Source organism: Heterodontus francisci, chromosome 12, assembly GCF_036365525.1.
Source record: "Heterodontus francisci isolate sHetFra1 chromosome 12, sHetFra1.hap1, whole genome shotgun sequence".
NCBI classification, from domain to species: Eukaryota; Metazoa; Chordata; class Chondrichthyes; order Heterodontiformes; family Heterodontidae; genus Heterodontus; species Heterodontus francisci.
This window is the reverse complement of record NC_090382.1, coordinates 61,191,869-61,217,565: the sequence shown is the minus strand read 5'-3', so window position 1 is coordinate 61,217,565 and position 25,697 is coordinate 61,191,869. Positions and strand designations below refer to the sequence as shown.

Genomic DNA, 25,697 nt, shown 5'->3' with positions numbered 1-25,697 from the left:
TTCTTTGAACTGGTCATATGTTGATAGAAACACCTGTCAATGGCATTCACTCGAGAATCCTAGAATGTTCTTTGCTTGTAGTTCAGAATAGTAAATCAAATTTAAAGCAAACCGAATTAACATTGGAGAAATTTGCAAGTTTCAAATATATACTAGAGCATGTGTCATAATGGATGATCTGATCTGACATAAAACCTTCAAGTGGGGGATTTGGAAGTGCTGTACTATGCTTTATATTGATCAGTCAGATTTTAAAAATTCTTTTAAATACCTGTATGCATTATATTCTCAGACTTGGTTTAGAATGCAGTCATTCACCACAGGACTTTGAGATCCTATCAACGCTTACCTGTAAAATTGTATATACAGTAATCTTAATCTTGTAATATCATATAAAATATAAATATTAAGTGCATTAAGTGAATCAAATATATTAAATTCCATAGTAGTTGCCAATTTATCTTGTTAGGTGTATTGGAGTGGTCAGAATCAGGAAATGATGGATTGCTTTGTGAATATTCAACAATTGTCCAAATGAAACCATTTGAGAGTCAATGGTCAGAATTTTTATGTTCTGGACCCGCCGCAGTGGAGCTTCGGGGGTTGAGGGGCAGGGTAACTGGCAACAGGTTGGGAACCCAAAAGCGGTGCGGGCTTTACTGTGGCTTTTAACGCAGTCATGACATAAGCAACCCATTGCCAGGTTTCCTGACCAATCAGAGTGTGTGGGCGCGATGACAACCCATACTTGTTAGTTGAAGGATCTCTATTTAAAGTGACCCTGGTAGCAGTCAGAATAGCTCTACTGCAGATCTATGAGTAAAGATAGAGCAAGGGTAAGTATGGAGGCGCAACATGGGAAGGCTGCCCCTAGTTCTCTGAGGCATCCCTGGAGATAATGCTGCAGGCTGTGAGGCCCCAAAGAGAATATTGTTTGCTGCAGACAGGAGGAAGAGGACACACTCTCAAATAAAACAGACAGGGCTCGAGGTAGCTGAGGAGGTCAGCAGCAGGAGTGTGGTGGCCTCAGTTGGATACAGTGCTGAAAAAGGTTCAATGATCTTATCAGGGCATGAAAGGTGAGTGACATCCCACATTCAGACACCAACTTCCCCAGCATTCTCCTGTGCAATATTCCTCAGACCAGCTCATCTAAAGCTCCACCCATTCCTCTCTCACTCTCAAGGCACCCCCTCACATCCCCATCTGCACACCCACTGTCATTTTATTGCTATTTCACAACCATCCCTCACAGTCACCCTGCATAAATGTTATCATTCCATCCTCTCCACACTCATGACTGTCTGCTTTTCTCTCCTGGCAGAAGAGAACATAAAACTCCAGGGAGAGGCAGGGATCTGGGGGTAATAGCCACTCTGACTGCTACAGAGGAGGTCATGGAAATCTGCAGAGTGGCGGCATCCCTGGTCATTGGTGATGGAGAGATGGGGGTCTCCCAGATACCTGGTGACAGAATTCGATACCAGACTGCCACATGGCACATAATAATTACCCATGTTGATTTGCTGTCACCATCTCGGGGGAAACTGATGCCGAGATCCCCATGTCATCCATTTTCTGGAAGACCCACTGAATTTAGTGCTAATCAGGTACTTAAATGGACAGTGGCGGGCCTTCCATAGGATGTAGGTCCCTGGTGCGAAAGTCCCGGACTTGTAGAACTGCCGGCCAATCAGAGGCCGACAGCTGCAGCGCCACTGCGGAGGCGGTGGCTACTGCTGTAGCTGCAGCGACCAGACACTGAGGAGCAGCACTGGAACCAGGCTTGAGGTAGGTCAAGGCAGGAGGGGTCTCGCGGGGTGTGGGTTGCGGTTGGTGGGGGGGAGGGGGAGGGGAGTTGACAGCAAGGGCAGGGGGTGGCCCTCAGCGGGCCCCCTCTTCCCAATGCCAGGTCCGTCATTCAGGCACCATGCCTTTGAATGAGGCCCACCCCCCCAGCCTCTGCCCAGAGCCAGGAAGCAGCCCACATGGTTTTTCATGCCGTGCTTCCCATGCAGCGACAGGGCCGCTCATGCAGCTGCGGCAGAAAGAGGCCCTTAATTGGGGGTTAATTACCCAGTTAAGGGCCTCACTTGGCAACGGGACGCGAAGGCCGTCATAGGCCTTCCCACCCCAGATTAAATTTCGGCGGAGGTGGCATGGTGGTGGGTCCTACCCCCGCTACCATCCCACCCGATTTTATGCTCTCCCCACCTCCAAATTCGCCACTGGGGAGAGCATAAAATTCTTTTGTCACTGCCTCGGTATTTTAAGGATGGTATTCTTGATGGGATGGGCTTCTCTTCCTTCTGGCTTTCTGCTTTCCACAGAAAATGTCCTTTATTAAAAACTCCTTATCAGAGACTTGTCTTCTTTAAGGTGACCCAAGTTTCTGTCCCATTGTGCTTTCAGAAATGGTGTTTGATGGTGTGGCCATTGTTAGACAATGGGTTTGAATGTTTCTCATCGCTATGCCATCTTGATAAAGTGGTGTTTTTCATCTCCATTTTCCTGAGTTTGAGTCTGGAGTCTCTATGTCTGCAAAATCATTGTTAACCCAACTTGTTGAAGAGAGGTAGCCATTGACATTGAATGGGCCTTTACATTTTTAAAGCTTTCTTCAACACTTGACCAGATATGACAATTGGTTCAGGGTTCCAGCAGCTACCATGTGCATTTGCAGTACAGGAAAGGTCACATGACCTCTTACTCCAGCTTGTTTTGCAACAAAAGGTGTCTATTTTGAGTTCAATTCATCAGTTCATTTTATGGTTCATAATTTCTCCTTGTGTGAGTGTAACAATTGGCAGAAGGGTCAAGAACCAGAGGATACCAATTTAAGATGGTTGGCAAAAGAACCAAAGGCGACAGGTGGAAAAGCATGGTTGTGCAGCGAGTGACTAGGATCTGGAGTGCACTACCTGAGAGTGTGATGGAGGCAGATTCAATCATGGCTTTCAAAAGGGAACAGTATAAGTACCTGAAAAGGAAAAATTTGCAGAGCTACAGGGAAAGGGCAGGGGAGTGATACCAGCTTGCTAGAATTGCTCTTGCAGAGAGCCAGCATGGACACAATAGGTCGAATGGGCTCCTTCTGTGCTGTAACCATTTTATGATTCTATCATGGACTGGATGTCAGGCAAATAGTACGGGTGCAGTAGCATAGTGGTAATCTGGAGACATGGGTTAAAATCCCACCTCCAGAGCTGGGAAATTTGAATTCAGTTAATTAAGAAGCTGATATCAGTAGTGACGACTATGAAGCTGTTAGATTGTTATAAGAATCCATCTGGTTCACTAATGCTCTTTAGGGAAGGAAATCTGCCATCCTTGCTCAGTCTAGCCTATATGTGACTCCAGAATACTGTGCTTGAAGCAGTTCAAAATACAGTTCACCATCACCTTCTTCAGGGCAGTTTAGGGAAGAACAATAAATTTTGGCCTTGCCAGTGACACTCACATTCTGAGAATGAATTTAAAAAATGTCTTACAGCATAGAGGCAGTAGGGGGTGGAAGGCTTGAGAGTTGGTGAAGAGGTACAGCTGGGTGTCATCACCATAAATGTCAAAGCTCACCTTTGGGTAACATGAGGAAGAAGTACCAAGGATAGATCCAGGTTAATGATGTAGGGTTAGGAATAAAAATTATTGTTCAAGATGCTCTGGCTTTGTTTGGATAGATAAGATTGGAACTAAATGAGGGTAAATGGGTTCTGCCAGGGCAACTCGACTCCTGTCCTCATTGCAACCTTGGTCCAAACATGGACAAAAGAGCTGAACTCAAGAGGGAAAGTGAGAGTAATTGTCCTTGACATCAAGGCAACATTTGACCGAGTGTGACATCAAGGAGCCCTGGCAAAATTGAAGCCAATAGATATCAGGGGGGAAACTCTCCACTGGTTGGAGCCATACCTAGCAGAAAGGAAGAAGGTTGTGGTTGTTGGAAGCCAATCATCTCAGCCCCAGGACATCGCTGCAGGAGTTCCTTAGGGTAGTGTCCTAAGCCCAACCATCTTCAGCTGCTTCATCTATGACCTTTCCTCCATCATAAGGTCAGAAGTGGGGATGTTTGCTGATGATTGCACAATGTTCAGTACCATTCACAACTCCTCAGATACCGAAGTAGTCCGTGTCCATATGCAGCAAGACCTAGACAACATTCAGACTTGGATTGATAAGTGGCAACTAACATTCTCGCCACAAAAGTTCCAGGCAATGACCATCTCCAGCAAGAGGGAATCTAACCGTCTCTCCTTGACATTCAATGGCATTACCATTGCTGTATCCCCCACTAACACCATCCTGGGGATTATCATTGACCAGAAACTGAACTGGACCAGCCATACAACTACTATAGCTACAAGAGCAGGTCAGAGACTGGGAGTTATGAGGCAAGTCACTCACCTCCCCCGAGGCCTGGCCACCATCTGCAAGGCATAAATCAGGAGTGTGACGGAATACTCTCCACTTGCCTGGATGAGTGCAGATCCAACAACACTCAAGAAGCTAACACCATCCAGGACAAAGCAGCCCACTTGATCGGCAACCCATCCACTAATTTAAACATTCACTCCCTCCACCATTGATGCATAGTGGCAGCAGTGTGTACCATATACAAGCTGCACTGCAGCAACTCACCAAGGCTCCTTCACCAGCACCTTCCAAACCCACGCCATCTACCACCTAGAAAGACAAGGCAGCAGATGCATAGGAACACCACCAAGTTCCCCTTCAAGCCACACACCATCCTAACTTGGAACTATATCACTGCTCCTTCACTGTCGCTGGATCAAAATCCTGGAACTCCCTTCCTAACAGCACTGTGGGAGTACCCACACCAGATGGACTGCAGTGGTTCAAGAAGGTGGCTGACCACAAACTTCTCAAAGGCAATTAGGGATGGGTAATAAATGCTGGCCTAGACAGCGAAGCCCACATCCCATGAAAGAATAAAAAAGGCAACCTAAGCTGGACAACAGAGAAGAAGCATTGGAAGACAATGGTGTGATTGACTGTGTCAAAGGATGAAAAAAGGTTGAGGAGAATAAGGAGTAGTAAAACATCACACTCATAATCCCAGAGATTGTAATTTTGGTTAAAGCAGTTTCAGTACTGTGGGACGGCATGGCACAGACACGACAGGCTGAATGGCCTCCTTCTGTGCTGTATTTTTTCTATGGGAGTGGCAGAAATTTGATTGGGAGATTCAAACAGGGGGATGTAGGAGTCATGGACATGGATCTCAACCAGAATGCTCCTTTGTGAGGTCATTGCAGCAGCTACTTGGTGTACCAGAGTCTCGTCAACAGGAAAAGGTTCAATTCTTTGAACATACAGATTGTTAGTGTTGCCTCTCTACCTCAAGTCTCTCTTGTTCCTCAGTTATGAAGGGAAAAGTTGGGTTGTACACAAGGAATACTATTTTTCCAGCTTCTCTTACCATTTATAGATATTGGTCTAGAAATTCTGGGTGTCAAGAGATCTCAGCCATCTATTGTGTATCACTGAAGGCCCCAGAAACAAAAAACTTCAAAGATAATCCAGCATCGGTCTAAATACTGCAACAGTGTGAAATGCCCCAGTAAACTACAAATGAGCAGCAGAACCAAATGTTTTCGATTGAATGTACCGTTGTGTTTTAGCAGCCTGAAACTGTGAATCATGCTGCTGTCAGCTGAACTTATGCCCTCCTTGTATGTGGATTTCTCAGCGTATCTGGAGAACCGCCCATAAACCAATGTAACTTCGAAAATTTGGGCAAGCGGCTGTTTCCAATGAGGGTGGAGCTTTGTTAATCAACGGTGGTGGGTTTCAGGACATTCTGACATAGCACAAAGATCGAGGAAACGCCATCGTAGCGTTCGATTTACACTCGCTGTCTTGACGGGAAAACAAAAAATGTTTTTTTTTAAACTTTTATTATTCATTGTGTTTTGTATGGAATATGTTTTCCTTTAAATTCCTTGACCAATATTTAGCTACACTAGATAGGTCTCTGGTTCTGCCTCTTTATCTGGGATATAATCCTGTTTTTGCCCCGCCCAGCTGTTATCAGACCCGCCTATTAATGTTGATGTAATTACTCTACAGTTAAGATTGAGGTTGTTGGGGCTAACGTTTGTGTCCTGATTAAGTAATTGTTTTATGCATGATAAGTGAGTGAAGTTAGGTGTTAACGAAAGTTGTAATATTTCGGCATTAAAGTAATTAGCGGTCGTTCAGCAGAAAATGCTACCGGTTGCCCATCAAATGTTGCCTGCCAAGATTTAGGTGTGCCCTTTTCCAGGAATTTCTGATGATGCAATTCTGCGCTGATAAATGGGTCATGTTATATCACGAACTCCTTGCAATTTTACCGCGGGAATGTTTCTCACCATTCTCCGGCTTATTAAATTGGGATCATTGGAAACTGTGGAGATTAAGACATCAGCACAACTAATGCAGATATACATGAGCGAGTTTGACATTCATCAGCGTTTGACTTGGCTGTTTTCTGATGTAAACTTAATTCGGTTAATGGTAAATACTGCAGCAGCGTGAAACCATCCTAGTAATCTAAAAACTGGGAAGCAACACCAAGTGATTTCAATTAAAAGTAATGCTGTGTTTTGTTTTATTTTCGCTTGGTTCAGTTTCTTAAGGCTGGACGGGAAATGGCAGTGACGTGTTGTGTGGTGTTTGAATTCCCTGGCGTGAGTCATAAAAAGTGCTGAAATTGTTGGTGTAGTTTTACACGCCTTATATAGCCTGGAAGTGCAGAGCTGTCATTCTTTGCAGGATAAAGTGAGTGGCTGGAGCGGCACGGATCTAACCTCCCTCTTTCTTTCTTCCTTACTTCGCACTGGGATCGCGCTCCTTTTTCCAATCCTCAATTGCCTCCTGCACCCTCCCAAAAAAGTTTCCTGATCTGGTCTTTAGAGGGGGAAAAAAAGGCGATCGCTCTTTTTGTTTTCACCAAACACCAACCCCTTCAGCCACGATGGAGTTGTACAAGGTTACCCTGGAAGGACCGGCTCCATGGGGTTTTAGACTACAGGGAGGAAAGGACTTCAACAAGCCTTTAACCATGTCTAGGGTGAGCGAGAACAACTGGGGTGGTCAGAGATTTCTTCCTCTCTCTACTTGTTACCTGTGTGCTTTTTGTTTCCAAAAAAAAGTGGTGAAATCAGGAAAAAGCATATGTTATAAACCGTCATTCTGCTAGAACAAGAGATTTAAGCAACCCCACAGGACCAGCCAGGCAGATAGATTTACTGCATTTATTTGTATTCGAGATTTAATGTATGGAATCACTCAAAACGCGTGCTGTAGTCGCTTCATGTTCGGAAGCGAAGGCAAGGACGTTAAATGGGTCCTGGTTCAGCTGTAACCCCACATGGGCTCACGCTTTTAATGTAAAACCGTGAAGTCGGCTCACAAGCATTTTGTGTTTGAGAGTCAACAACCTGGCTGCGTTCCTCACTCGAAGGGACCCAGAGCAACTTCTTAATGTAACACGGGGTGGTCGTGTGATACAAAATGGTATCTTAAAATCCCAGTATTGAAAACACATTCCAGCGTGATTCTTGCATATCAGGAATGTGAAGGGATTAGTGAAAGACTGAGGCTTCCAACTGTACTGAGAACTAGCAGTGTAAGTTGATCCGACCCCTCTGAGGAGACTGCCAGGAATCTTTCCTTTGTACGGACCAGATGAGGTCATTATCACCTAAAGAGTTGTTTAATTTAGGGAGAACAGCAAATATATTCCAGTACGAGGCAAAAGTTTCTACTGATTAAAATATGTCCATATTTTAATGTGTGCTGAATTGTCAATTACAATTCTCTCCAGAAAGTTTCATTTATGTACTTACTTTTAACCTCATTATAACTATTCTGCAAGATTATTGATTTCAATTATGGCGAAGTAAATGTTTCATTCCTTCAGCTACCATCATTTAGTCTGCAGCATTTATTTTTGGATGAATAAATCTCTGGAGATTTTAAAATGTTTTTGCTATAGAATCGTTTGTAAGCATTTTTTGATTTGTCCTACTTTATTTCATAGTTACTATCGGAAAGTTTGTTTTTGAAGAATGTTGGTACAGTGTGGAAAATCTGAGGGTTTTTTTTTATGGAAAAAGTTCCCTTACTGATCTGTCCTCATAATTTTCTAAGTGCAAGGAAGATTATTTTGTCATGACCAGATATGGGCAAGAGTTTCAGCATAGAGAAGCAGAATAACAACTCCATATAGGTCTCAGAAGTCAGGTACTTGAAAGGGTTTTTTCTTGTGGGTGCATGTTTATGGTGCTTCCTTATTTGTACTTGATCTCCTTTATGTGCTTACTTTTGCGTTACTTAATTTGGTTTAAGGTGCACTGTGGTGTGGTGTCATTACTCATTTTATCATAATGATTTAACTTCTGGAATTTTGTTTTAATTAAAGTCTATAAATCTTCCAGTCAAGAAAGTATTTTATAATTGTATTGTCTAACCAGAAGTTAGTGTTGGAACAGCAGTGGTCTATAAGTGGTATTAAAGTACTGTGTTTCCACAAGTAAATTGCAGTCTCTCTTCATCTTATACAGAAAGGACCCTCCATGCCCACAACCCATGCCTTAGCTCACCCCACTCTTGCTTTCCCATCCCCTCTCCTCAGCTGGCTCTGCCCATTGCTTACAGGTGCCTCACCTTAGCTCTCTTTCCCCCCCCCCCCCACCTTACCTTAGCTCTCCTTGCCTCCGCTTGCCCCACCCCCTGCTCACACCCCCTCCCCCTTCACCTCATCTCGCCCCTCTCTCCGCCTCAGCTCAGCTTGTGACCCCATCTATCCTCGCCTCAACTCGGCTCTCTCGTCCCTCACTGCAGCTCACCCCATCCCTTTGCTCCTCACCTTGCTTCAGATTGCACTGCTGCCCTCCTCCCCCCTCAATAGATATTTCATAAATTTAAGCATCAGATTAGCATCACCAACTTGATGGCCAAAATTGTTTTTTTTTTCCTCAACCTATTTTGCCAGGCGATTGGAGTTTCCCTATTATGAAGTACCACTTGTCCTTGGTGGTAATTTGTGCCAGTTGATCCATGTACTGTAGTGCAGTCAAATCCCTTCAAGATACATTTAACGGAACAGCAAAAGAACAATGAAAACAAAACAATAAAAAATACGCTTATGGAATATTGACAAGTATTTCTCCAAGGACTGTATTCAGACAGAATAATTTCAGTTTGTTTGCTTTCAAAAGCTTTTATTTTAAATTGAAATAAGTGATATTAAACTAATTTTGGTGTTTGAGAAAAACATAATTTAAATTGGTATTATCAAATAACAAATTCGTGCAGTAATTACAAATGTGATTGGTCTGAAAAGTGGGTTAACTGTGGATTATTTTATTATTCTTTTGAGCCAACATATGCTCCAGTCTGGATTTTAAAAGTAAAACATGAGTTTAGAGTTCCTTTGCAACCCAGTTTTTTTTTTAAAAAGAGGGAAATTGAATCAGTAGTTGAGCCAAGACACAAACAAAATGCTGTGGATGATGGAAGTTTGAAATAAAAACAGATAGTGCTGGAAATACTCAGCAGGTTCGGCAGCAGCTGTGGAGAGAGAAACAGAGTTAATGTTTTGGACCTGTGACCTTTCATCAGAACTTGAACCAAAAGTTTGTTAGCTATGTGAAATATCTTTTTAAAAAAACTCTGGCTTGACTACCAATTAGAGCAAAGGATCCATTTGTGCTGAACAATCTTTGCTTCCCCATGAGTGGTTTGCTGGCATACTGTGCAATTTGTTTAAGAATTATTAAAGACATTTTTTAGAATGTTAGTTAAAGTGAAGAGTATATCTGAAGCCTGGTATTAATATTTATGTCTTAATGTGAAGGAGTTGTAGTTAAGTCTAGTTATTATAATATATGGTGCCAGTAGTGTGTCATGCCTTAAATTACAAGATGGTTAGCCAAAGTTTAGTGACATTTGTAAGATCTTCATGGAAAAAGTTCTGCAAAACTAGACTACAAATTTGTGAAAATAAGTTTATTCTGTAAGAGTTGAAGGTTGGAAGCCAGGATACTTTGTAATGAGGGGTTTTGAATAGGTCATCGAAAGACTTGTTTAAAAAGAATGAAAATCCTGTATCTTTCATTCCAAAGTAAATTTTTAAAAAGTGTACAGGTTAAAAAGAATAGAATCATAGAAATTTACAGCATGGAAGGAGGCCATTCAGCCCATTGTGTCCGCTCCAGCTGGCAAGTAGCCATCTAGCCTAATTTCATTTTCCAGCTTTTGATCCCTATACCCTTGTAGGTTACAGCACTTCAAGTGCATATCCAAGTATGTTTTACATGTTATCAGGGTTTCACCCTTTCAGACAATGAGTTCCTGGGTGAAAAATGTCCCCTCTAAACCTCCTACCTCTTGCTCTAAATCTATGCCCCCAGTTACAGACCCCTAAACCAAGGAGAATTGGACCTTCTTATCCACTTTTTAATCTAGACCCCTCAGAATTTTATACCCTTCAATTAGGTCTCCCTTCAGCCTTCTCTGTTCCAAAGAAAACAACCCTTGCCTATCCTCAGAACTAAAATTATCCTGCCCAGGCAACATCTTAGTAAATTCCCTCTGTACGCTCTGCACTGCATCTTTCCGAGAGTGCACTGACCAGAACTACACACAGTACACCAGCTGTGGTCAACTAGTTCCAGCATAACCTCCCAGCTCTTGCATTTTATGTCTTGGCTAATAAAGGAACTGTCACATATCACAGAATCATTATTCGGCCCATCGTGTCCACACAGGCTCTCTGAACGAGCAATTCCTTCAGTTCCATTACCCCCGCCTTCTCCCCATAACCCTGCACATTCTTCCTTTTCATATAACTGTCTAATTCCCTTTTGAATGCTTCAGTTGAACCTGCCTTCACCACATTCTCAGGCAGCACATTCCAGACCTTAACCACTCGCTGCGTGAAAAAGTTTTTTCTCATGGCACTTTTGCTTCTCTTACCAAATACTTTAAATCTGTGCCCTCTCATTCTTGATCTTTTCACAAGTGGGAACAGTTTCCCTCTATCTACTCTATCCAGACCCTCATGATTTTGAATACCTCTATCAAATCACCTCAGTCTTCTCTTCAAAGAAAGCAGGGAGTTGCAAAGAAACTTCTCCAATCTATCTTCATAGCTGAAATTCCTCATCCCTGGAACCATTCTCGTGAATCTTTTCTGTACTCTCTCCAGTGCCCTCGTGTCTTTCCTAAAGTGCGGCACCCAGAACTGGATGCAATACTCCAGCTGAGGTCGAGCTAGTATCTTATACAAGTTCATGGAGCATGCTTGCTCTTGTACACTATGCCCCTATTAATAAAGTCCAGGACACTCTGTGCTTTATTAACTGCTCTCTCAACCTATCCTGCCACCTTCAATTACTTATGCACATATACACCTAGGTCTCTCTGTTCCTGCATCCCCTTTAGAACAGTGCCCTTTATTTTCTATTGTTTCTCCAGGTTCTTCCTACCAAAATGAATCACTTCACATTTCTCTGCATTGAACTTCATCTGCCACCTGTCTGTCCATTCTACTAACTTGTCTGTGTCCTTTTGAAGTTTTACACCATCCTCCTTACAGTTCACAATGCTTCCAAGTTTTGTATCATCTGAAAACTTTGAAATTGTGCCCTGTACGCCAGGATCTAGGTCATTACTATATGTCAGGAAAAGCAATGATCCCAACACCGATCCCTGGGGAACTCCACTACAAACCTTCCTCCAGCCCGAAAAACATCCATTAACCACTACTCTTTGTTTCCTGTCACTTAGCCAATTTCATATCCATGTTGCTACCATCCCCTTTATTTCATGAGCTACAAGTTTGCTCACGAGTCTGTTGTGTGGCATTGTATCAAATGCCTTTTGAAAGTCCATGTACACCACATCAACAGCATTTTCCTCATCAACACTCCCTGTTACCACCTCAAAAGACTCCAGCAAGTTAGCTAAACATAATTCTGCCTTAAGAAATCCATGCTGGCTTTCCTTAATTAGCTCGCATTTGTCCATGTGACGAATTTTGTCCTGAATTATTTTTTCCAGATGTTTTCCCACCACCAAAGTTAAACTGACTGGCCTGTAGTTGCTGGGCTCATCTTTACACCCTTTTTTGAACAAGGGTGTAACCTTTGTAATTCTCCAGCCCTCTGGCACAACCCCTGAGTGGAAGACTGAAAAATTATGGCCGGTGCTTCTGCAATTTCCACTTTTACTTCCCTCAGTATCCTTGGATGCATCTCATCTGGTCCTGCTGCTTTATTCACTTTAAGTACAGACAACCTATCTAATATGTCCTCTTTATCAATTTTAAACCCCTCCAGTGTCTGACTTATCTCTTGCCTGGGTTGCATCATCTTCCTTGGTAAAGACAGATGCAAAGTATTCATTTAATACCTCAGCTATGCCCTCTGCCTCCATGTGTAAATCCCCTTTCTGGTTCCTAATTAGTTTTTTTTTAGTTTAGAGATACAGCACTGAAACAGGCCCTTCGGCCCACCGAGTCTGTGCCGACCGTCAACCACCCATTTATACTAATCCTACACTAATCCCATATTCCTATCACATCCCCACCTGTCCCTATATATTTCCCTACCAGCTAATCAGCCCCACTCCTCCTTTTACTGCCCTTTTACTATTTATGTGCCTATAGAAAACTTTGGGATTTCCTTTAATGCTAGCTGCCAGTCTCTTTTCATGCTCTGTTTGCTTCTCTTATTTGCTTTTTCACTTCCTCTTTGGATCTTCTATATTCAGCCTGGTTCTCAATAGTATTTTCTACCTGGCATCTGTCTTAAGCATACTTTTTCTTTATCTTACTATCTCTTTATCTCTTTTGTCATCCAGGCAGCTCTGGATTTTATTGCCCTACTTTTCCCCTTTGAGGGAATATACCTTGACTGTGCCCAAACTATCTCCTCTTTTGAAGGTAACATTGTTCATCTATTGGTTTTCCTGCCAGCTTTTGACTCCAATTTATTCGTCCCAGCTCCATTCTTACCCCATTTAAGTTGGCCTTCCCCCAGTTAATTATTCTTACCCTGGAGTGCTCTTTGTCTTTTTCCATAGTCAGCCTAAACGTTATGATACAATGAACACTATCCCCGAAATGCTCTCCTACTGATACTTGATCTACTTGGCCCACCTCATTCAGCCTTTCCCCCAGAAGAATGTCCTGCAGCCGCTCTGTGACATCCTTGACCCTGGCACCAGGGAGGCAACACACCATCCTGGAGTCACGTTTACTGCTGCAGAAATGCCCGTCTGTTCCCCTAACTAACGAGCCCCCTACCAATACTACTGTTCCACTCTTCTTCCTTCCCTCCTGTGCAGCTGAGCCACCCGTGATGCCACAAACTTGGCTCTGACTGCATTCCTCTGAGGAACCATCACCCTCACCAGTATCAGAAATGGAAAACCAATTAGCAAGTGAGATCATATCAGGGGACTCCTGCACTACCTGCCTGGTTCTCTTAGATTGCCTGGCAGTCACCCATTCCAAATCTGCCTGCATGCTCCTAACCTGCGGTGTGACCATATGAACGTATGAATTAGGAGCAGGTGTAGGCCCATTGAGCCTGCTCCGCCATTCAGTTAGTTCATGGCTGAATTAACTACTCCACATTTCCATCTATCTCCAATAACCTTTCACCCCTTTGCTTATCAAGAATCTGTCTATCTCTGCCTTAAAAATATTCAAAGACTCTGCTTCCACTGCCTTTTGAGGAAGAGAATTCCAAAGACTCACAACCCTCTGAGAAACAATTTCTCCTCATCTCTGTCCTAAATGGGAAACCCCTTATTTTTAAACCGTGACCCCCAGTTCTAGATTGTCTCACAAGGGGAAACATCCTTTCCACATCCACCCTGTCAAGACCCCTCAGGATCTTGTATGTTGCTATCAAGTTGCCTTTCCTCTTCTAAATAGCAGCGGATACAAGCCTAACCTGTCCAATCTTTCCTCGTAAGACAGTCTGCCCATTCCAGGTATTAGTCTAGTAAACCTTCTCTGTACTGCCTCCAATGCATTTACATCCTTCCTTAAATAAGGAGACCAGAACTGCACACAGTACTCCAGATGTGGTCTCACCAATGCACTGTATAGCTGAAGCATAGCCTCCCTACTTTTGTATTCATTTCCTTTCGCAATAAACGATAACATTCTATTAGCTTTCCTAATTACGTGCTGTACCTGCATACTAACCTTTTGCGATTCATGCACTGGGGCACTCCGATCCCTCTGCATCTGAGAGCTCTGCAAATTCTCACCAGTTAGATAAAATGCTTTTTTTTTTATCCTTCCTGCCAAAGTGGACAATTTCACACTTTCCCACATTATACTCCATTTGCCATGTCTTTGCCCACTCACTTAACCTATCTATATCCCTTTGTAGCCCCCTTATGTCCTCCTCACAAGTAACTTTCCTACCTGTCTTTGTGTCATCAGCAAATTTAGCAACCATACCTTCGGTCCCTTCATCCAGGTCATTTATATAAATTGTAAAAAGTTGAGGCCCCAGTACTGATCCCTGTGACACACCACTCATTACATCTTGCCACCTCCCTAAACGTGCTATTCACGTAGTCTGCTGCTTTGCGGATGCACAACATTGACTCCAACTGCCGTTTGAGTTCCAAAGCCTGGAGCTCAAGCTTCTGCAGCCGGTGACTCTTCCTTGCGATGTGTTTTTCTGGGACATATGGTGCATCCATGACTTTCCATATGCCACAGGCTGTACATTCCACTTGGCAGAGTTGCCCTGCCATACCTTAACTTTACAGACTATTTATCATAAGTAGAATAGCTTACCAGTTACTCACCAACCAGCTCTTTCCACTGCACTGAAGCACAAACTTAATAATAAAAAAAAGTAGAAAAATGGAGCACCTCTCCCCCCCCCCCCCCCCCCCCTGCACTCACCACTCACCAAACTCAAATCTCCACACTCCGCTTGGAGGCTGCATCCCCATCTCTGTATTTAAACCTTTTGAAGCTGAACTGCAGCAACCAGATTTGACTGGTCAGCTACTTAACTAATCATCTACTCTGCAGTAGAGCCTGCTAATCCCTGCCTAAGACTGTAATAAACTTACTTTGCTTTCTTAACCCTGCTTTACCTGGAGGGAAAATCCCAATTAAATGCTAACTGCAGACTAGACTCTTATCAAGATAACAACACTTAAAATTCCACTCACCAAACTGGAATCTTCACACTCAGCTTGAAATCTTTATTGTTCACAATCTTATCTACCTGTCTAGGGATCTGTGGACTGCACTCCAAGGTCCCTCTGTTCCTCTACACTTCTCCGTATCTTACCATTTATTGTGCATTCCCTCGCCTTGTTAGCCTTCCCCAAATGCATTACCTCACACTTCTTGGGATTGAACTCTATTTGCCTCTGTTCTGCCCACCTGACTATACCATTATGCCTTCCCGCCGTCTAGAGCTTTCTTCTTCTTTATCAACCACATGGCCCGTTTTTGTATCAAATGCAAACTTCTTACTCGTACCTCCTACATTCAAGTCCTAATTCTTGATACAATACCACAAAAAGCAAGGGATCTACTGAGTCCTGCAGAACCCCACTGGAAATGGTCTTCCAGTCACAAAAATGTCCATTGACTATTTGCCTTTGCTTCCTGCCTCCGAGCCAGTTTTGGATCCAACTTGCCACTTTGCCTTGAATCCCATGGGCTTTTACTGCAAGCTTAGATTGTGACTTCATCTGTTAGATTTTTTGGCCCTGCTCCAATATGCCCACAGTGATACCTCTAGGCAAATTAAATAACCCTGAGCATTAAAATGAGAAATTCCAGACAAGTACTGTACAGTATATTCAATTAGACAGCTCTACATAGGTTTGACTTGCTGATTCAAATCCGTTTCTACAAGTGAAGCCATATTACATGCGAACATATGAATTAGGAGTAGGCTAATTGGCCCTTTTGAGCCTGCTCCACCATTCGATAAGTTAATGGCTGAACTGATTATTCCACATTTCCACCTACCCCGGATAATCTTCCACCCCCTTGATTATCAGGAATCTATCTAGCTCTGCCTTAAAAATATTCAAAGACTCTGCTTTCGCTGCCTTTTGTAGAAGAGAATTCCAAAAACTCTCAACCCTCTGAGAGAAAAAAATTCTCAACTGTCTTAAATAGGCGACCCCATTTATTTTTTAACGGTGACCCCTAGTTCTAGATTTTCTCACAAGGGGAAACATCCTTTCCACATCCACCCTGTCAAGACCCCTCAGGATCTTGTATCTTTCAATCAAGTAGCCTCTTACTCTTCTAAATTCCAACGGATACAAGCCTAGCCCGTCCAATCTTTCCTCATAAGACAGCCGGCCCATTCTGGGGGGGGAGGGAGTGAGTGGGCGGGGGTGCAGGAGAGCTTCCCCCACCCCTGCTCTCTGCCCACGTTACACGATGACATCATCTGCGCATGTGCCAACCAGTCCTGGCAATGTGGAACGCAGTGCATGTGCAGAGAGTAGGAACCAATTGGCGCAGTCTGATGGCGTCAGCAGCTGGTTGCATTGTCAATAATCAATTTGTTCCTAATTACGTTCTGTACATGCATACTAATCTCTTGGGATTCATGCACTTGGACACTCTGATCCATCTGCACCTCAGAGCTCTGCAACCTCTCACCAGTTAGATAGTATGCTTTTTTTATTCTTCCTGCCAAAGTGGACAATTTCGCACTTTCCCACATTATACTCCATTTGCCATGTCTTTGCCCACTCAACCTATCTATATCCCTTTGTCGCCCCCTTATGTCCTCCTCACAAGTAACTTTCCTACCTATCTTTGTGTCATCAGCAAATTTAGCAACCATACCTTCGGTCCCTTCATCTAAGTCATTTATATAAATTGTAAAAAGTTGAGGCCCCAGCACAGATCCCTGTGGCACACCATTCGTTACATCTTGCCAACCCGCAAATGACCCATTTATGCCTATTCTGTTTCCTATTAGCTAGCCAATCTTCTATCCATGCCAATATATTACCCCCTACACCATGAGCTTTAATTTTCTGCAATAACCTTTGATGTAGCACCTTATCAAATGCTTTTTGGAACCCTATGTATAATACATCCACCAGTTCCCCTTTATCCGCAGCACGTGTAACTCCCTCAAAAGAACTCCAATAAATTGGTGCCCTGCTATAATGTCTTTAATAATATCTTGTAACATTTTCCCTAAGACAGATGTTAAGCTAACTGGCCTGTAGTTTCCTGCTTTCTACCTCGCTCCCTTTTTGAATAAAGGAGTTACATTTGCTATTTTCTAATCTAACAGAACCTTCCCAGAATCTAGGGAATATTGGAAAATTAAAACTAACGCATCAACTATCTCACTAGCCACTTCTTTTAAAACCCTAGGATGAAGTCCATCAGGACCCGAGGACTTGTCAGCCCACAGCTCCAACAATTTGTTCAGTACCACTTCCCTGGTGATTTGTAACTTTCTTGAGTTCCTCCCTCCCTTCCATTTCCTGACTTACAGCTAATACTGGGATGTTCTTGTATCCTCAATAGTGAAGACCAATGCAAAATATCTGTTCAATTCAACATTACTCAACATATTTGAGTGTACTTCAACAAAGCGTGTTCATAAGAGGTAAAATTAAATGCATGCACAGTGGTTTCCATCAACCCTTAACTGTTCCATCACAGTATTTTAAATTAGCCCAACTTTGTACAAGTTTATAATCTAGTTTTGTAGAATGTTTTGATCATGGATGGCAGAGCCTTTGCATTGCTGTGTGCTTGTTCTGTGCAGATACAATGGTAATGTTGTATGATTTAGGTGCAAGTAAAACAGCTATGCTACATAGGATATTTATGATGTTCAGAACGTTAGTTAACTAAATTTTAATACAGCTTTTTGCTGCCATTCTTGTCTCTCTTTTCCACACGTTTTTCCTTCACTGTTTTAAGTTTGCAGTTCCACGTTTTAATGCTACCAATCACTTTCAATGCCACTGTGATTGTTTAGTAGCAGTAGAGATACTTCTCTTAATTTCCTCCTCCTTTGCTCTCTACCACGTTAGTTAACTCCAGCTATGAGATCTTCAGGGTAGATGCTGAGAGAATGTTGCCCCTCATGGGGTAATCTGGAATTCGGCAGCACAGGTTCAGAATAAGGGATCTCCCTTTTAAGATGGCGATGAGGAATTTCTTCTCTGGTCATTATTCTTTGGAATTCTCTTCCCCAGAGAGCAGTGGCAGCTCGGTCATTGAATATATTCAAGGATGAGTTAGACAGATTTTTGATCTACAAGGGAGTCGAGAGTTATTGGGGTCAGGCAGGAAAGTGGATTTAAGGCCGCAGATCAGCCATGATCTTATTGAATGGTGGAGCAGACTCAAGGGGCCGAATGGCCTGCTCCTGCTTCTATTTGTTATAAACTTGTGATCTTTGAGGTGCATGCTGCTGTTGCCACCATCTCATATTTAGCAATGACATTGAAATGTACATAAAATGCTGTGCTGAGTGCTTGGTGCCATTCTTTTTCACCTACTGAGCGTTGAATGCTCGGCCTACCCACACGAGCTTAGTTTGTAACATGAAGGGTATCCCATTCAAGTATAAATCACAAGAAAATGGCAATGTGCATCAAAATATTAAACTTCTCCATTTAAAGAGTTACTTCAAGAAAAAGTTAAAAAAAAACACTTGATATCTAAATTGACCAGGTTAATTTCTGTTGTTCTTGATTAGAACTATAAAAGTGTACAGCACAGAAGGAGGCCATTTGGCTCAGTGCCTCTGCTGGCTCTTTGCCAAAGCAATCCAAATGATCCCCATATGCTTGTTTCCCTGCACAATCTTATATCTTCCACTGTTTAAATCATAAATAATAAAAGGTACAATGTCTCTGCCGCAACTACTCCCTGTGGCAAAACATTTCAACAACTCTCAATTCTCTTAATCCCTTTTCTCTTTTTTAGTGATGGTCATAAATTGATGACTCCTCATCTCTGACTTCCCAATCAGAGAAAATTGTCTTTTCCTATTCAAACTATCAAAACCCTTCATAATTTTAAAAAACCTTAATTACATTTCCTCTTAGCTTTCTCGGCTCCAGTGGAAATAATCCCAACATCTCAAGTATGACCATAGTTTCTGATTCTTGGCATTATCCTGGTGAATCTATGTTATATGCTCTTTTATGCTTTATGTCCTTTAAAGGGAAATTCCAAGCTGCATATTGTTATCTCACTAATACTTTGTATAAATTAATCATTACTTTACTCTTGTGCTCAATGCACCTATTGATAAAACCCAAAATACTGTTGGACTTTTTTTATGGCTTTATAAACTTTCACTTTCAGGGAATTATGTATTTGGACTATAGGGCGCTGTTAATTCTAATATTTTGTCGCCTTTCCATTGAGTGTATACTCTCATTCCTTGCTTTTAATTTCAAAATACCTTACTTCATACTTATCTATGTTAAATTGCACCTACCACCCACCTAACCATTCTGCTAACTATTTACTGACGTCTTTTACAGTCCTCGCCGTTTGCTAAACCTTACTTTTGTGTTGTCAGAAACTTGAGTTTGTTCTCCCTATGTCAGAGTGCAAATTCCTGTATGCTGAGAACAAAAGTGGGTCTAGCAGTGACCATTAGCATACACCTCCAATCTTTCTCCAATTCTAGCATCACTTTTTGTCCCAGGTCTCTTTCCTATCTGTCAACCAACTTTTTATCCATGTCCCTACTTTTCCTCTGTTCCATTTATCTCTGCAATCGTCGCCTCTTCAAAAAATGTTAAACTTGTCAAACACAACCTGTGTTTAACAAATTCATGCCTGCCGTTGATTAAGCCATGCATTTCTAAATGTTCATGTTAAATCTTAAATTATGGATTCTAAGTTTTTGCCGCACAACTAACATTTCAATAATTGCCCCTACCGTTTATTCCTTTCCTTTCTTGAATGAAGGCATTATGTTAGTTACTTTCCAGCCCCATGTCTCCATGAAGAAATTGAGATTCTCCTAGAACACAATGCTGAAAACTGAATAACACCATCCTCTTTACTGACCTCTATGAACCCATAAATAGTTTACCTAACAATGCTTAGACTTTCTAACCTTAGAGACCTACAGTTCAACAGAAAAATAATCTATTGTGGTTTTACACAGTATATGGTTCTGTCCTTTAAAAAGCACATCCTCTAACTTCTTGTGAAGCAATGTCACAGGAAGTTTGCTAACATCTGTCAATGTGTGCCAATGTCATGTAATGTTACAAATGTAAAAGAAGTAATTGGTGCTTATTTTGAAAAAAGTATTTAATGCTGAGTGTTTCTGGCCTTGGAGCTGTAACTAAACATTTCACAATTTACATTAATTCCCTAACACAACAACAATGGAATTGAGTAATCTGAGTCTACATTCATTTAACAGCAGAACATTATTCACGCCACCTTGGGCAATACCAACACCAACTTGCACTTATGAAGCACCTTTCATGTAGTAAAACATCTCGAGGTACTTCATGGGAGCATTATCAGACAAAATTTGACACAGAGGCACATAAGGAGATAATAGAACTGGTGACCAAATGCTTGGTCAAAGAGGTATGGTTTTAAGGAGTGTCTTAAAGGACGGGAGAGAAGCAGAGAGGTTTAGAGAGAATTCCAGTGCTTGAGGTCTAGTTGGGTGAAGGCATAGCTGCCAGTAGTGGGGCAAAGGAAATCAGGAGGCACAAGAGGCCAGAATTAGAGGAATGTACTGTTCTTGAATGGTTGGTTGTAGAGCTGGAGGCGGTACTAAGATATGGAGGGATTTCAACGATGGGAATTTAAAATTAGGCTGGACCAACAGCGAGCATAGGGGTAATGGGAGAACAGGATTTGGTGCATGTTAAGAAATGGGCGGAGGAGTTTTGGTTAAGCTCAAGTTTATGGAAGATGGGAGGCTAGCTAGGGGAGCATTGCAATAGTCGAGTCTGGAGATAAATAAAAAGTGAATGACTGTTTCAATAACAGATGAGCTGAGACAGTGGCAGAATCAGAAAATATTACAAAGATGGAAGTAGGCAATCTTGGTGATGGAGAGAATTTGGGGTGGAAGGCTCAACTTCAAGTCAAATGGAATATTGAGGTTGCAAACCGTCCTGTTTAACCTCAGTCAGTGCTCAGTGAGGGGGGACAGAGTTCATAGTGGAGACCAATATTTTTAATTGGAAATTTCTGCTCTATGTCAGACAAGTAACGTGACAAATCATAGACGGTAGAGGGGTTGAGAAGGAGATATTTTAGTTTGCAAACAAAAATGGGAAGTCTGTTTTATTAAGCCCATGGCAAGATTAAATTCTCAATGCAAATATTGCGCACAAGAATTTTCATAGCATTTTTGCAGTGATACAATGCAAACGAGTTCATTTTGTAGTATGGATTGATATTAATAAGGAAATGTATTTTAAATGCATTGGTTAGATTTTGTGGAGTTGCTTTTTTTGTTGTATGGCTGCAGTTAGATTTTTGCACATTGAGTTTTCCATTACGAAGAAATTTGTAGCTGAATCTGGCAGAACAGACGTTTTTGTATTTTTGTGGGATGTGGATGATGCTGCATTTATAGCTCAAACCTCGTAGCCCTGAGAAGATCAAGTAAATTGCTTTGTCCTGCATTATGTAGACCACCTTGAGTGGGAAAGTATTTATCTTGTTGGAATTGATGTGGTTTATTAATAAAGTGCATCATACTCCTAGTGGCAGTAAAGAAATGACATATATATCCTCCCTTTGTTTCCCTTCCCTATTACATTACATAACATTTGCTCCAAACTGGCTACTGTTTGTGTACAGAAAAATTGAGTGTTTTATTGGTGTTGTGAATATGCATCATTCTAATGAGTAGACATGTTTATTATAGTGTGGCTTACGTGGACATTGGGTAAACATGAGTTGTACATTAGCTAGTTCTTGAGCTAAAGTAAACAGGCAGATTTGGCATTTGTTTCCTGCAGAGAACAGTTTAATCATACTGCAGCAATGGAACAATGGCTTATGGGCTAGGCCTGCTGAAATCTTAAAAGGATTTTTACAGTTTAAACCTAATGTAATACTTGTGCATTACTAAACAGGTTATGCTCCATGGTGTGCAGATATGGCCAATCTGATGCCTTAATTTGAAAATAAACTTTAATGTTGAAACTGATCTTATTCTGGAGGGGCAATTTGCATATTTTATGTACCAATGTTTGATTACGATCATTCCTCCAGGGATGATTTTTTCCATCTCTTGAAACTGCAGCTCTATTCTCTGCACAAAGATAAATAAACCAAATTGAAGGCATTTTAAAGTCATAGCACCACTGTAATAGAGCTTGTTCATTTATAGTAAACTGATGCCTGCCTATCTCTGTAATCTCCTCCAGCCTCACAACCCTCCGAGTTATCTGCACTCATCTAATTCAGGCTTCTTGAGCATCCCAATTTTAATCACTTGACCATTGGTGGCCATACCTCCCAGTTACCTAAGCCCCAAGCTCTGGAATTCCCTCCTTATATCTCTCTGTCCCTTAATCTCACTTTCCTCCTTTTTAAGACACTCCTTTAGACCTACTTCTTTGACCAAGCTTTTGGTCTTCTGATCTAATGTCTCATTATGTGGCTTGGTGTCATATTTTGTTTTATAATCCTGTACAGTGCCTTAGGACATTTTATTACATTAACGGTGTTATATAAATGTAAATTGATGTGATGCTAATATATATATTACGAAACGAGACAAGATTTTGAATGCTACCCTTTCTGGTGCAGCTGTAGTTTTTATTGTTCTTTGGGACCAATAGCTATGCTTTTTGTTTTATTTTACTAATAGACAAAGGGAATGAAGTATGTGGCTTGCAATTTTGTTGGAACTAAGTTGTCTTTAACATTGCACCAAATATATTATTTTGCGTTACTTTGTCCTTTTTAACTATACACATTCAGTCAAGCTTTGCTCGCTGCACTGTGGATCAGGTTTTGTCCTATAAGCTACAGCATGCGCTCCAGACCAATATCAATTTTACTCAATACATTTGGGGTATAATTCAAATTCATAATGGTAGCAGATCAGCCACTTGTTATACATCCTGCTTAATTTTCATTCATTGTAGTGTCTGAATCTGTTTCTATTCTTACCTCCTATCGAATAGCACATTGGCCCTGGATTTTATGATAGTAATGATGGTGAAACTGTTGGCGTTTGCCATTATTACTCCACTGAAAATGACACCAACTTTGGGAGTCTACGCATACCCAAATGCGGAAATCCAGAATTTGCAGTTGGTGGGCTGAATTTTATTGAGCTCTCAACATCGGGCTCCTTGGCGGGGGCCGGTGTGGTTGGTTGGTGGCTGGGTGGAAGATCGCAGCAATCTGCCACGGAGCCCAACGCTGGGATTGCTGGGCCCGATCTTCCCGGCAGCAGCAAGGCTCGGTGGCTCCACCGCTTGGTGATGGGACCCAACATTTAAATAAAGGATGGGCATATATTTACATACCTTTCACTGCGGTCTTGCCAGCTGTCTGCAATCTTCCGTGTGTGACATTTCTAGTTGGGAGGGGTGTGGGGGGCTGGGAAGGGGTGACCTGTGCACTTTGTGCAGTGGGGAGGGGGGAGTTTAACAGGCGGCCATTTATTTTGTTTGTATTTTGTGGGGTGGGTATGGGCCAGAAATCAATTTACAATGTATTGGTGGAGTGGAGGGTGGGGGTGGTATGGGCTTCAACTGTGTAGGTCTGGGCCCCTTTAAAGATGGCGCCAGTCCCTACACAGAGGCAGCTGATGCCATTGCCAGCATCGCAGAGGCCGCCCCGCCACATGTTGGGAGTGGGGGGCAGACCGCTCTGTGTATATAGATGAGCCACTGCGCGCTAGATTGTGGAGGCATGGTGACGGGCCGCCATTTTTTTCACCTGCCGCCATTCCTGTCGGCGGGAGAATAAAATTCAGCCCCGTGATTCTGCACCCCTCCACAGGGTGCCCTGCTGAGGCTCCCCCAGAATGCAATCCATTATGATCAGTGAATTGACAAAATCTTCCATTTTAACACTGTTAATCTCGTTAAAAAAACGCTTAGAAGTTACATCATGTTGGATGAGGTGTAACTGGGGTTTTAACGGCGTACTAACTTCATGATTATTGCTAAACATCCTTACTGACCTTGAAGTAATTTTATTTATGGAATGTTAAATTTCACCATAATAAAGGGGAAAAGATAATTCCACATTTTAAATTTTATTTATCCTTATTTTGGCTTCTATCTTAATCCAATCATTTATTTTGTATCTGAAAATGTAATTTAAAAGTGAAGTGATCTAGTGCTTTTACCTGAAACAAAAACAGAAAATGCTGGGACTACTCAACAGATCAGGCAGCATCTGTGGTGAGAAAAATCGAGTTAACGTTTCAGGTCAATGACCTTTCATCAGAACTTTCATCTGTTGCTTCACTGATCGCAAAATCTAGCCCAATGTCTCCTGTTTGATGTGATGCAACGCATCTGAAATAGTGTTGTCAGTATTCGAGATAATGATCTGTGGCAATGATTTCCTAGTCCACAGAATGTTGTTTAAACAAGTCATTCAAGGTAGAATGTTTATATAATAGAATATTTTTACATCTTAACCATTGAATTACTTATTTAGAAACTAGCTTAAAGGCAGAACTCTCATCTGAGAAAATGTTTTCTTGCTTTACAAATGAAAAATAAGGCTGACTAAAATGTGTTGGGACATTTTCTCCTATAAATTTTCTGTTCATGGGAAACGTATCAATCTCGCCTGGGATGACAGTTATTCACTTCCTTAAAGAAAATTCATAACTATTAACTTGTATTATTACTTGGGATGTAATAGTAAAGCAGAATAGTAAGTGGATGAATTGTTATCATGCTTTCTTTTACTAGGAATTCAATAAACCATAATGACAGCATGCAAATATTTGCAGAATCTGCTTGAATTCTGAAAAGCATCACTGGTACAACTAATCGTGCATGTAAATTTTCAACTTTGGAGTTGTTTGGAGACAGTGAATTTGATTTTAACTCCCTCTGCCTGATGATGGAAACCAGGTGCGGGCTGTTAAAATGGATTGGGGGTCTTTCCTACTCTCTTCCCACTTTGATCTGTCCATCTAATATTTTAAATTGCATGTGGCAAGGACATCTAGCCCAAATTGGAAGGATACTCTTTAAATATGCAGCTCAGGTTCTGATGATATCAGGTTCTGATCTGCCATTTTAACTTGAGCCCTGAGCAGGGGGAATGGTGGTGACTCCCCCACTAGGCAAAATCTGCTGGGAACAGCAGCCAGGGGCAGAAGAAGTCCAGCAAAGTAAGTTTTGACACTTATTTTAATTTGCAAGAGGAGCTGAAGTATTCCTCTCGGCCCAACAAGGAAACATTTGGCTTCCCCTTTCCTGGGCTTCCTCCCCTGACTAGAATTTCCCTCCCAGACCCACTTAGACCAGGGATCGGACTCCTGTGTCCCAAGCAGTGGTCTCAAACCAACCAATTCTAATGGCTGGACAGCCACGTACTGTCTACTTCCTGGCCGTTTTTGTTCAGAAATTTTGGCAAGAGACAAGCAACTGAGGACCGGCCGTTAATGTCGGCTGAGCCTGCCTGATGCAGCTCCTGGACGGGCACACTG

General features: G+C 42.1%; 1 protein-coding gene across 4 annotated transcripts in view; it reads left to right on the top strand.

Annotated features, from left to right (window-relative positions):
• The first annotated feature begins 6,750 nt into the window (after nucleotides 1-6,750).
• pdlim7 (PDZ and LIM domain 7) overlaps nucleotides 6,751-25,697 on the top strand; it is a 164,920-nt gene continuing 145,973 nt past the window's right edge. For 2 of the 4 annotated variants that reach the window (XM_068043513.1, XM_068043510.1), the window contains exon 1: nucleotides 6,753-7,075. In XM_068043513.1, the coding sequence (XP_067899614.1) occupies nucleotides 6,980-7,075 (96 nt within the window). In that variant the 5' untranslated portion in view covers nucleotides 6,753-6,979. Of the gene's footprint in view, nucleotides 7,076-25,697 lie in introns of all 4 variants that reach the window. The other 2 variants (XM_068043509.1, XM_068043511.1) reach the window with 2 other exon arrangements.